The sequence below is a fragment of the Drosophila elegans genome, unplaced genomic scaffold, assembly GCF_018152505.1.
Source record: "Drosophila elegans isolate 14027-0461.03 unplaced genomic scaffold, ASM1815250v1 contig_149, whole genome shotgun sequence".
In the NCBI taxonomy this organism is placed as follows: Eukaryota; Metazoa; Arthropoda; class Insecta; order Diptera; family Drosophilidae; genus Drosophila; species Drosophila elegans.
In genome coordinates this window covers 1,178,901-1,192,176 of record NW_024545513.1, presented here as the reverse complement: position 1 = coordinate 1,192,176, position 13,276 = coordinate 1,178,901, and the positions used below count along the sequence as shown (strand labels likewise).

The following is a 13,276-nucleotide window of genomic DNA, read 5'->3' as shown; positions in this document are numbered from 1 at the left end:
GCAAGAATGCCGATCATTTAGCCATTTTATGGTTATGTCTGGACATAAGCCTTTTTTCTTTTATAAAATAGTATGATTTTATACTGGTATAATGCAACACATATATATAATTTAGCAGACAAACTAAAATCTTAGCTATTTAGCCCGTTTTACAACCACCTAATTGGATTGGATGTTGTCAAGACTAAAGCAGCTAGGATTCTTTGATATCGCAGGCACAACCTTAAAATTCCCAAGCACTTATTCCGCTGAACTTTATTAATTTAAACGGACGCTTGCCAACACAAATGGCTTTGGTCCTTTGCTGTTTCCTTCTTTTTAACCAAAATAGTCAAATTGTTTTAATAAAAAAAAAGGTTTATTTTGCCATAATGAATAAAACCAGTTAGGTGCCATTAGTTCTACGGACATGGGTAAGGTTTGGGCACTAGGATAAGTAGTACTTCGTCTGCCTTTAGCCCTGGTTTTGCTAACATATTTAAGGAGAGGAAATCGTTCTGTCTGCTAATATCTACGGATATTCGGCTACATGTAAAAACACTTAACTAAATTCGGAGACGAGAGCAAGAGCTAAGTATGTATAGTAGGTCAGATCTGCAGATAGATATAGTACATAGATATAGGGATAAGTACTTAATGCTAGCAAGCTACTTATCGGCTAGGTATTCAACTAAAGTATAGACAAAAAAAAGGGGTACAAACTATACATAGGGGCTAAATGGTTAGGTGGTTACATGTAAGTTGTTTTTTGTTTTTGGTTTTTGGTTTTGAAGTGTGACTAGTATTCGTTTAGAGTTGGCTTATGAGTAGATCGGCTACAATTACGATTGTTTGTCATGGCATGGAGCCGGATCGTTCGAGCAGGATATATAGTATGTGTTTTTCAATTGCTTGGCTGAGCTGGAGCTGCTGGAGCTGGAGCTTGAGGAGCTGTTGGTTGTTGTCTGCGCGGTCAAGCGACGATATCGCTGCCGGTGTTATAGCCAAAGTAGTTGAGGTTGAACTCGTCGCTGAAGAGCACCTCCTCCTCGGAGGGTTCCACCTGGTGCGACATCTGGATGCCCAGCTCCATGGGATCGATTTCGGTGATGTAGTACTGCGAGCTGCCGCCGCCCATGTGGCCATTTCCGTTTCCGTTTCCATTGCCACCCATGTGATTGCCGCTGCCGCCGCCCAAGTTTCCGTGTTGCTGCCGAAGGACACTTTCCGTGACCACCACATCCTTGTGTATGGGATTGAGGTAGTCTTCTGGTCGAGTAGATAGAAAAATCAACGTTATTCTTATTATCTTTAAACGTGGTTGTAAATAAACAATGAGTTATAAAACAATTTTACGTACACAATAAGATCACACTTTTTGGCTTGGATTACAACAATTGTTGAATATGACATGAACATTTCACAATACAACAGGTATTTAAAGTTTAAAACTAGATTTTTAATTAATCAAACATATAAATCTGTACAAAATTTAAACGATCAAGTACTATAAAATTTATTTTAAATTTAGTTTTTAACTTTTGTGGTAAAGGCAAACAAATTCGTATCTTTTAAATAATATATCTCGTTCATTTTAGTGCAGATCGACTAATTCTAATTTAAATGTAATGTATATTTTTTAAGTATGTATACTTTTCCAGACGTAACACCTTTCTAGTTCTTAGAAGAACAATAAAAGTATAAATCTTGCCTTGCATTCCTTTCCTTTTCCTTAAGATAAATACATTTTAATGGCCAAGTACTCACCATTGTCCAGCAGGACGTCGTGGTAAGTGCTGATGATGGAGTTGACCGACTGGACCTCCACCTCGCGATGGATTCCGTTCAGTATTTGGCCCGCTGTCTTTCGCAGCTCATCGTCGCTCAGCAGATCGTTGAAGGGCAGCAGTCTTTGGTGGTGATTGTGGTTGTGATTGTGGTGGCTCTGGTGGTTGTGGTGGTTCTGCTGGGATGGGATCTGCTCACTGACCCCGCCGCCTGCACCACTGGACGACATCATTTCCTGGGTGAGAGTGGCCGCAGCCACAGCGGCCTCATCGTACAAACAACTGCTGGCTGGTGTTGCATGTTGCTGCTGTGCCGCCTGATGTTGCTGCTGTGTGGCATGTTGCTGCGGCGAGTGTTGCTGCTGCTGCAGCTGTTGCTGCTGTTGCTGCTGTTGCTGTTGTTGCAGTTGCTGCTGTTGCTGGTGCTGCTGTATGCGCTCCCGATTTATGGACTCCATTTTGAAGAACAAGTCCAAGCGTTGCTTCTTCTGCAATACAATTGTTGTTAGTTAAGTTCTTAAAGTTTGTAGGTGTACACAACACTCACATGCTCCCAGGCCAGTACGTTTTCGGCCGAATCGCCGCTGGAAATGGCCCACAGGTGACCGGCTCCCTGGGGCGCTTTCACACCTTTGCGAAAATGTGGGTTAATCGAGAGGTTGTGTCGCACCGAGTTCTTCCAGCGGTCATCATTGGACTTGTAGTATGGAAAGCGATCACTGGAATATTATCAAAATTAAAGGGGTTACTAAAAGGGATACAAATGGACCTAAAAAAGTGGAAAACAAGAAGCTAAGGCAACAATTTCGATGGATTTTCATTTAATTAAATAATTTGTAGTCAAAAATAGTAAACAAATATATACAATTATCGAAATAGTCAACTATTGCTGCTGGTGTTCTAAGAAAAAAGGAGTTAAGAAAGAAATAAAGTTCAGACGCATTGGTCTATAAATCCAACATAAATGATGTCTATTTACTTCTATGACAACGTCTAAGGTTTATAATAATTTGAATAATAGCTTATATATAACTGTTCGCACAAATAATGTTTATAGAGCTAAGTTCCCCTTAAATGTTATAAAAATAAAAATGTTGTTTATACAGCATATAAATGCTATCAAATGTTTAAATCGTTATCAAGAACTATATATAGCAATGTCTGCTATTTATTAGTGTTCCATTTTGGGATTGGCTGTTTAATGTGAGCACTCACCACTGGCCAGTTGACCAATTGTTGGTAAGGTTTCAGCCCCTTTTTCTTCGACCAGCCAATCCGGAACGGAAACGAGCCAATATCCACGAAAACACGTCATCACAGAACAGCACTGCGGCAGACTCACACAAGTTCGTTGAATACTTGAATGGGGAATACGGACATGGACACGGACACGGACATGGAAAACGGACACGGACACGGATACGGACAGGGAAAACGGAAAAGGACATGGACAGGGACACTGGCACAAATTATGCGTCGTTTCTTTCCTTTTTTCCCTGAGTTTTTATTTGCCAGTCAGTCACGAACAGGCTATTTCAGAAGGTGGATGGTATGGTATGAATAAAGTAAAAAAAAAACTATATAGAAAATGGAGTATGCCCCATGTCTAGCACAACACCACTGCCACTGCCACTACCCCACTTCCACTTTTCAGATGTAAAGAGGAAACAACGACGACCGGAAAGGACATCGCGTGCCAGGATTCTTTGCTGGGTTTTCAGGTAGGGGGGATTTTCGGTGGGGTTTTTGGCGGACAACAAAATGGAAAGTATTTCAAATTACGACACACAGGCGGATAGGAGTGGGTGGGTGTACACTGGTAAAAACACGTATTAAAACCAAACCAAATTTTAATATTTTTCGATTTGATTTTTATCAATTGCGGTTTTTAGTTACTTGAAATATTTAATTTGACTATTTTCGAAATGGATTATAAAATCTTAAAATGTAAATTAAATTTAAGCCATATTTGACTTAAATAAAATGCATTTAAATCAAATAGGAAATATTTTAAATCTAATATTTACCACATTATTCAAATATTACAATTTTAAATCATGAAATTTAATACGCAATTATGACTTAATATTTAATTTAAATATTAGATATATATTGCTGTTGTTACTAGTCCATTTTTTGATCAGTGTAGATGTGGTAGATGGATGGGCGGCACGCGCCGAGGTGCAAAATCAACCCCCGAATGGGTCAGGCTATGTCATTGGTTAACTGCCACTGCCCCCGGCTTTTCTCTACCATATATATTTTCTACGCCCACGTTTCAGCCCGAAAGCAATCCAACAAATTTCAGCACGCGAGCCAGAAAAGAAGCCCCTATTTCTTTCGCTTTTCCGCATTTTCCTTCCCTAGTTTTATACCTACATTCGGGAGAAATGACGACTCATAATGGAGCTGAATACTATGAAATATGGAAATCCTCATTCTCGGCATTGGTTGCCCCCTCCAAAAACGAAGTCCTTAATGACCCCTCGCAAATGTCTCGATAACTGCGATGTGTGGCATACTATATATGGATATACTCCATATATGTGGACTCTGGCGGGGATTTGGCACGCAGCCCGTCATGACGCATCAGCCCATCGTGTGGCACTTGAAATTGCCTTCGCCGGAGCTGCGTTATTGGATACCTGGGCAGATAAATGAATTCAACTCCATTTGCTGATGATTCGACTGATTTTCTTTGTGTTTTTGATGGTAAGAGTTGAGGAAATGATAGTGGAGTTTCCTAAAGTAATGTTCTATTTTGTTGTGTAAGTGTAAACAAAGGTGAACTTATTTTAAAAATAATTTGTCAAAAAATCACATAAATATATGTCCCAAGTTTTAATGTATAATGACTACTATTGGAAAACTTTTAAACTTTTAAAAAATGTAAAAACTGTAAGATATTTACTAAGATTCAAATATTATTTTGATTTTTTGTTCAGCAATTATTTAACGATGAAATTGAACATAATCTTAAAATAACCTAGGCAAAAGAATTTCCGTGTTAATATATCTTTAAATTGAACTGAATCGTACAAGTCGAAAAGTTACTGGCAATTTACAGGCGCCTCCACTTTTCGATTTGCGACATGCACTTGTAAATTTGAAAATATTAAGTCAGCCATTGAAAGTCCGGATGGGATAGTTTATATTTATGTTTATGGCAGCTGCATGACTGTCTGGGCTTAATCATGCACCCAGCTAAATCGATCGCCGTGCCTTATATAGGACTCTGGCCATACTATACATATACACACGTATATATAATACATAGCCAGGCAGCCCATCTATTTGGTAAATTATATGTGCAGGTACAAGTGTGTATATCATGTTTTGTCTGCCGCACTTGTCGAATTGTCAACGTGGCTTCGAGCACGTACTTCTCTAGCCACTCGAAGGGGAATTATTATTTGGGAGGGGGGGCTTTGAAAACCACCCACTCTTTGGGTGGTTTTGGTCGTCGCTTGGGAGTGCTTCGTTGGGCTTGCTAAAAATCAAATACCCACTATCAGCGTCGTCATCGTTGTCAATGAATTTGACTGACTGACTTCGCCTCGGATTTGAATTCTGGTGAAGGGCTGCTAGGAAATTGTCGAAATACATGGCAGGCCCGCCCACTTTCCACCCATTTAGTCCCTTGATAATAACTAAGTCATGTTCCTGCAAATCCGTTCCAAATTAAAGGTAAAACAAATAATTTATTTAACACTTGTAAAGGGCAAATTTCCTTGCTTTTATTTATTTTACATATTTAAATAATGAAATTTGCCATTTTTATGGTGTTTTGACACTACATTGACTGTACGATTTTTACGAAAAAAAAACATAAATATATGTTTTGTAAAAAAAAAACAAATATAAGGCTTGCGAATAAATTATTGCCGGATATGCTTTATCATATCAAACAATCAACCAAATCAAACCAAGTTCGAAGCCGAAAATTGAAATGATGTATAAGAAATATTTTTTTTGCATTTAAAGCTAAAAACTGCAAGCCGGGATAAGCATACTTTAACAATAAAGTTTGAATTAAAGGTTTAAAAACAAGTGTTACCGTATAATTAATACCATAATAAAAACAATGCAGTGTCATATCCCCATTAGCATTTCCTATGTCATAGTGATATTTTAAATCTAATTTTCTGAAGGCAAGGCAAATAGGCATCATTGCTGAATTTCGTTACAAAAAAAACACCAACAAAAGTGCCTATTTAAGGTATGATTTCTTTTTTCTTACCATGTAATTGCAATGGTTATGCTATGTACCATTCTACGTGGGCTGTCCAGCCCTGATGGCAAGTACACAGCGTACCTGACTATCCAATATCAGTCCTACTTCCATTCCCATTCAAGGCAGCCATTCCTCGCCATGATGAGGTCTGATAGGCTGCGATGGTCGCTCGGACTAGTTGGTTGGCGGCTCTGGGGATTGGAGGCCAGAGGCTAAAGGCTAGAGGCTAAAAGCTTAAAGACCCAAATGGGCCGGGCCGAGCCGTGTCTGGAAGTGCCTGGCACGCAAACCACCTCAAACACACTCTGGCGCTTCATTTTTTTTTTGACATGGCAGCAAGGACCGGGCCACCAGACTGGGCAACTACTTCTGGCCTCCCCGGATCCCCATTTCAATATATATATATATATATATATATATATATACTATATGCGAAATTATAGTGTATATCTAAATGGACGACTGATGGGGGCACACACACATATATTTATTGCACTGCACTAGTCAGTTCATAAATTGTTGCGGCTCGTTGTGCCGCTCTGCCCGGCCAATAAAAGAAATTGCCTGGATTTATGGCCAAGAGGAGAGCTCGACGAGAGTGGAAGTTGCCTCATTTCAGTTGGGCAAAATGAAAAACTTTTTAATGGCAATTGCCAATTTTTTCTTTCTTTTTTTTTTTGCACTACCGCTGGGCGTAACTGTGGCCCGCCACGCCCCTTCCGCAAAAAGTAAGCTTGCAAATCGAAAGCCAAAGTTATCCCAAGAAAATCAGACTGGATCTTACAGAAACAATTGCCATTTTTTTTTTGTGGGGAGGAAGGTAGAAATCTTTTATCTTGTCACAACAAAATTTGGTAAGGACAAAACCGAAATTAACCTTGGTGTTTCCAAAACTATTGATTACCAAGGCAAACGGGATTTTTCTTTAGTTTTAGCACTGATTGCAATTCACCGAAAGGACTGAAAACAATGAAGATGCAAAGCTACATTTTTAAAGAGATATAACAATATTTTAAAGAAAATTTAAGGTTTTTAATCCCTAAAATGTTTTTTTTAATTCTCACAATCATTTTTAAAATCACAGAGATTTATAGAGTTACGTCTAAATTATTTTAATAAAATATCTCAATGTGTATCATAAAAATCACAGAGACTTATATATATATTTTGTTGTATAATTGTAATATCCATAAGATAAGTAATTTAAAAACTCACTTGCATTTAATTTAAAATAAAAAACAGTTGAGTTAAAAGTAATTTATGCTTAAGTTTTTATGGTCCTTCGGGAATTGAGGAATGCATTTTACATGTCAGGGGTTATCTTTTTGTGAGGGTCAGAGCCATAAATTTAGATAGTTATCCCAGTTGCGGTTGTGCCAGAGAGATCCTGCCACATGTCCTGGTCGATCGAGCATGATCCGCATCCCATAAACACTCAATATGCATTCCAAATTGACCGGAAGAAGCGGAGGTGGGGGGCGTGTTGCAACCCCCGCTTAACCCACTTAACCCCTTAACCCCCGAAAACCCCGAAAACCCCTTGCCGGGTAATTGCTCTATGGTATTTGGGAATGGGCATGGAAATGGGCATGAGCACGTCAAACACCTGATACCCGGGATGCAATGATGCATGTAAAAGGTGTAGAAAAGCCGGAAGGACCCCGACTCGCAACCCCCCACCCCACCCCCCGCAATTAATAATTATTGTGAGCAGTGGAAATTTCATGGGCAATTGCCAAAGCGAAGCGAAACGAAACGATTAAGGGTATTGGATGGATGGTGGTCTTACGTGAGTCGCGTGGGCAGGTAAACTTTTGGGTAAGTGGAAATGGAAATGAAAATGGAAATAGGGGGAAACGGGGAAGCCCCGCGCAGGCGCCATTTTTGCCTTGACTGCGCGAGGACATGGCCCTGGAAAAACCCCCCTATACCACTATATACCACCCACCACCCACCACCCACTTGCACACCCCCAACTAAGAGCCACAAAGTAAATTTGTGAATGGTTAATGAAAAGTTACCCCAAACTACAAGCAGAAACGAAACTTCTTCTTGGACTGCCGCCGGTTCATTATAGTACATCAAAAAATGCAGGGGCAGAGCGCAGGCGGAGTGCAGGTGATGGGCAAATGTCATAAATTATTTGCCTACCGCCTACCGCCTCCCCCTCGAAATGGGGTGGTTTTATATGTAAATTTATATAGGATATTTACACGCAACATTCGCTGCGGCTGCGGCTTCAAATATTTACACTGATTCTCCAAACTGGGGCCTCCAAAAAGGAACAAAAATGGGGGGCGGAATGCCAAATTAATGAACCTTGAAAAATGTGTTAAAAGTTTCTGTTTTCTTCGTTTACGATTCTTGTCGAATTGATATTTTTATTTTCCAACTTAACGTGGCCGGAAAGGTTTGGGTTAATACAACTAAGTGAGGGGGAAAAGTGGATGGTCGACAAAAAGTAGGTAATGATAAAATGAAAAAATAAGTCTAGAAACCGGAAAAACCCTGGCTTTTTTACATACAAATCATTTTGGTTAGCTTGTTTCAACTTTATGTGTACGTTTTATATTTTATATTTAATGTTTTATATATAATGTTTTATATTTTATATTTAATGTTTTCTCGTTTAAATGTTTAAAGACTGTGGTAATCCAAAACCATCTTAAAACTTATTTGAATTTTCTTTTAATTGTATGAGCTTGATTGCTAAACAAAATACAAATCAACAATTTTGTAATGGATTTTAAATTTGTATAACAATTATAATGCAAACAAAAATAGAATTGCAAACAGAAACAAAGTAAATATAAAATATTTATTAATATGTTTCGGACAATATTTAATTAAAGTTCACAGAAGTATAATGTCCCAAATAAAGAAAATTCTCAATTCTATAAGCTACGTTTTGTTTTGATTATGGATAAAATAAATAAGTTAAAGTATGAATAACCTTTGGTATAAATATATGATTGGGGAAATATTAAACAAATGAATAAAAGAATTGAGTTTGGTAAAATGAAAAATAAACAAACCAATTTGTATGCGAATAAAAAACATAAATATTATGTTTCGGACAATCATTAATTAGATAATCTTCCAAATAAGAAACACTCACCATTATTTGATTAAGAAGGCAAACAACTTGTTGAACAACCCGCAAATAGTTTGTTTAACAACATTTTTCTTTTACCCTATGCGAAAGGCAAGGAAAATGCAATTTTCCAGCCCATAAATTTGTTCAAGCCGCTAACTTTTGGCACTTGCCTTGTTGCCGTTGTTTTGGTTGTTTGGTTAACAACCAAGGAGCAACAACACACAACACAAACACCATACAAACACCATACGAACACCATACAAACACCTATTTTGAAAGGAGCGCGGAAATCAAATGGCCAACGGGAAATGCCCAAGAAAAATGCTTGAGATTTGTTTAATTGCATCCGGCTGGCGCTTTTTGCCCTCAACAATCAGCAATAATAAAAGGTGAAACACTCTACAAAATGGCGTCCATCAAAATGGGTGGTGGGTGGTTCAGGGGGGTGGTTCAGGGGGGGTGGTACTTACGATATCCATTGGTATATGCCCGACACAGTCAGCTCACCCTTATCCTCGAGGGCGTATTCGATGAGCTCCGTGTAGGTGAACGGTGGTTTCTTTGGCCTGCTTGTTTTGCGGTGGTTGGTTTCGGGTTTCACAACCGTTTTTGTGGGTGGTCCAATGGGTGGGTGGTTCATCCGTTCATTCGTTCATTCGTTCATTCGTTTATTCGTTTGTCGAAGCAGTGGGGTGGGTGGAATTCATCGTCGGTGGCATCGATTGGAGGACGGCGGCAAAAGCAAGTGGTGAAAGCACAAATTGGAATAAAGATTATACAAAATATTAGAAAATATGTAAAAATATATTGCATTTAAAAGGGATTGTGGATTAAGTTGAAAGCAAAATCACAATATGTGCCATAATTAATCAAGTAATCAGTCTTTAAACTAGTTCTAATTTATTGCAGATTAAAACAAATTAAATATGAAAATGTAAACAAATTGGAATAAAGGTTATACAAAATATTAGAAAATATGTAAAGGTATTGTAAGTAAAGTTTTAATCAAAATTAAAACAAAACAATTATTAATCAATTTATTATGACATGCAATTAATTAATTTGCAGCTTTAAACAAATTGAATATGCAAAATTAAACAAAATTAAAGGCTGTGCGCTTCATTTTAAGTTTGTTTACAGCTACCGGAAATCATTAATTTCGTAGTCAGTCAATTCGTTTAATAGCTTTTTAGTAACTAGCTAGTTATTGAATAAATCACGCAGCTTTTAAATCGTTATGATGAAAATAAATTGCAAAAACATGTACCAAATTATTCGTTAAACAACAAAATTCCAAAAAAAAAATTAAAATATTTGCAAACAAATGATGGTATTTGTTAGTTTTCGTATAATTTTGAATATTTAATAAAATATCAAGAAAATTGTGAACCCTTTGATGTTATATTATTTGTATATTAATCATTCATAGTTATATTGTAAATTAATCATTCATTAAAAATATATGTGTAGTAGTTTTATAGATTGATGTATATATTTATATTCAAGGGAAAAAAACGTAGAAAATTCAAATATTTTATTCTCAGTTCAAATATTTTTCGATTTAATTTAAATCCATAGCGATTTTTAGGTATTTTAAATATGAAAATATTGTTTGGAATTGATTTTGATATCTAAAATGTAATTTAAATGAAAAGCATATTTAAATTATATATTACATATCAATTGAAAAGGCGACTATTTTATTGTTAACATTTTCCACATGAATTGAAATATTTTAATATTAAATCATGCAATCTTATGTGCATTGTCTTAAATATATTGATTTAATATTTAATTTAAGTGTTACATATAAAATGTCTCTATTTTTACTAGTACTTTTTGGTACTCACGCCTTGGAAGAGGTGTCCTCGACGACAACGTGCTCGGCGACGATCATGTCGCTGCCGTCCAGCTCCGAGGTGACCTCCATGACCAGCTCCTCGAACTTGCGTCCCGCTTTGGTGGGGCCGCCCAGTGGAGCTGGTGCTCCTCCTCCTCCCGTTGCCATTGACCCATTGGCGCAGCTGCTCTTGGGCGATCTGGCCCGTGGATCCAGTAAGCCCGATCCCGAATGATTCGAGTTGGTGGCGGATGCGGATGCGGCGGATGCGGCCGTTGCGGAGGCGGATGTGGGCGAGGCGGAACTGCAGGACACCGTGGGAGGATTTGGAGGGGCGGCAGCAGGAGCAGGAGCACAAGCACTGCCCTCGGGCGGATGGACGACTGCCTGGGCTTGACTGTGCGGCGACAGGTGCGGGAACTCGTCGAACTTGAAGTTGAGCAGCCAGGACAGGTTCTTGTCCTCGAAGTCCGCCTCGCCGGTGGTCTCCGAACCGGATGAAGTGCGTCGCCCGGCCGACAATATCCGCTGCTGCTGCTTTTGTGGGACCAAAAAGTTTTGGTTTTGGTTCGCATTGCTATTCTGGCTGGGATTAAGTGGGCTTTGCTGTGGCTGAGCTGATGTGTTTTGTGTCGCTGGCGGCGGCGGCGGCGGCGGCGGTGGCGGTGGCGGCGGCAAAGTGGCATTCAGCTGGCCAAGCTCCGCCTGCAGACCGGAGTTGTAGCGATGGTCCAGCTCGAGCAGTTCGCCGCCCGTCCAGCCGCCAGTGTCCTCCAGGGGAACGCTGCTCGAGGGCGGGCAGTGCGAGTAGCCGACGGCAGGGGCGGGCACCAGGAGACTGCCATCGTAGGCAAACAGATCGTTGATGAAGGACGCTGTGACTGCTGGGGCAGGTGCTGGCTTGCTACTCCTACTGCTGCTACCACTGCTGCCCTGCTGCTCCAGTTGCAAGTGGAACTGCAGGTCGCCGGGGACGTCGTACTCCAGGTGCCGCTTCTTCCAGGGATTCGTCTCGATGGGCTCGTAGTCCTGGCCCAGGACCAGATCTTCCTGATCCTGATCTTGGTACTTGCGCTTCAGGAAGTTGTAATCGGGCGTGTTGTTATTATTTTGATTGGTGGCACTGCCATTGTTGTTGTTGTTGTTGTTGTTGTTGCTAGTGTTAATGGGATCCGTTGTGGGGCTGGTTGCACTGCCCATGTTGACAATCATGGTGTCGCCTCCTAATTGTCTCAATTTCAATCAAACAAAGCACAAAACACACTAAAATTGTGGGCAAAACAAGTGAGTGGCACGGGAAAAAAATGTTTGTTTTTTCTATTTATTTATGAAATTTTTCAAAATGTTTTTTTTTTTCTTTTCTATTATTCAAGTCAAGAGAGAGGTGGTCCGCACTGGCTAACCGTCTCGCGCTGCGACTGGCCACGGAATGCGATGGGCCGCCAGGAGTCGAGCCGAACTAAGCTGAGCTGCGCCTGCGCAATCCTCCGCCTCCTTCCGCACTTTATCCACACTCACATTCACATCCACATCCACATCCACATTCACACTCACACTCACATCCACAAACGCAACACCACCCCGGACACTCAGTCATGCACATAGAGAACGGCTAAGGGGCGATGGAGAGAGAGGACGACCCCGGATCGAACCCCATACCGCCCTAAAAATTCGGTCGAGCCCATGGGTCCATTCAGCGTTGACACGGGTACACTTGTCTCATCCACAAAATTAGATAAATATATATTCACATTCTACATGTTTCGTTTATCATAATCATATATCTGAATATGTTGATATTACATTTTTTTTAAATAAAACAAAATTTTTTTTAGTTCCGCTTTACCATTTACCATTTTTCCAATTTTGACTTTAAATATTTAATATACGATCAAAAAAACGTAATTTATTCAGTCAAAAGATTGGGTTAAAATCGAAAATGTATTGTACCTAGTAAAGTGGGAAAAAAGAGGACACCTAGTACGCAAAGGTACGCCCAACTAGACACTTTCCACCTCTAGGGTCCCAGTCATGTGCGGCTGGTTCTGCTTGGTCGCTCGATTCGGCCATAATCGAACATGTGCGCCGAGCTGTCCGTTAGCCAATTTCGCGCTGACAAGAAACAGGGGGAAGGTGGATGGATGGGTGATAGGTTCTGGGCTCTGAGCTCTGAGTGCAGGGTGCAGGGTGCAGCCATTGAAGCGTCTAATCGACGACGCTTTTGTGCACTCCATGCCCACAATGCACTAGTAACCAAACATAGAGTACTATGTCCCCTTGGTTCCCGCACAGGTGTTGCACCGGCTGGCTTTTGAGGGACTACTACGAATCCATCTGTG

General features: G+C 40.0%; 1 protein-coding gene across 2 annotated transcripts; it reads right to left on the bottom strand.

Annotated features, from left to right (window-relative positions):
• Positions 1–380: 380 nt before the first annotated feature.
• LOC108135902 (serine/threonine-protein kinase pakB) lies at positions 381–12,576 on the bottom strand. 2 transcript variants are annotated; one of them, XM_017256820.2, is made up of 5 exons: positions 10,948–12,576; positions 9,568–9,663; positions 2,314–2,485; positions 1,747–2,254; positions 381–1,245 (listed from the first exon to the last, which is right to left on the bottom strand). In XM_017256820.2, the coding sequence occupies exons 1-5, from the start codon at positions 12,147–12,149 to the stop codon at positions 953–955; spliced, it is 2,271 nt and encodes a 756-aa protein (XP_017112309.1). In that variant the 5' UTR covers positions 12,150–12,576; the 3' UTR covers positions 381–952. The 2 variants fall into 2 exon arrangements, with proteins under 2 accessions (XP_017112309.1, XP_017112308.1); XM_017256819.2 differs by having other exon boundaries at positions 381–1,248; positions 10,948–12,575.
• Positions 12,577–13,276: the final 700 nt, after the last annotated feature.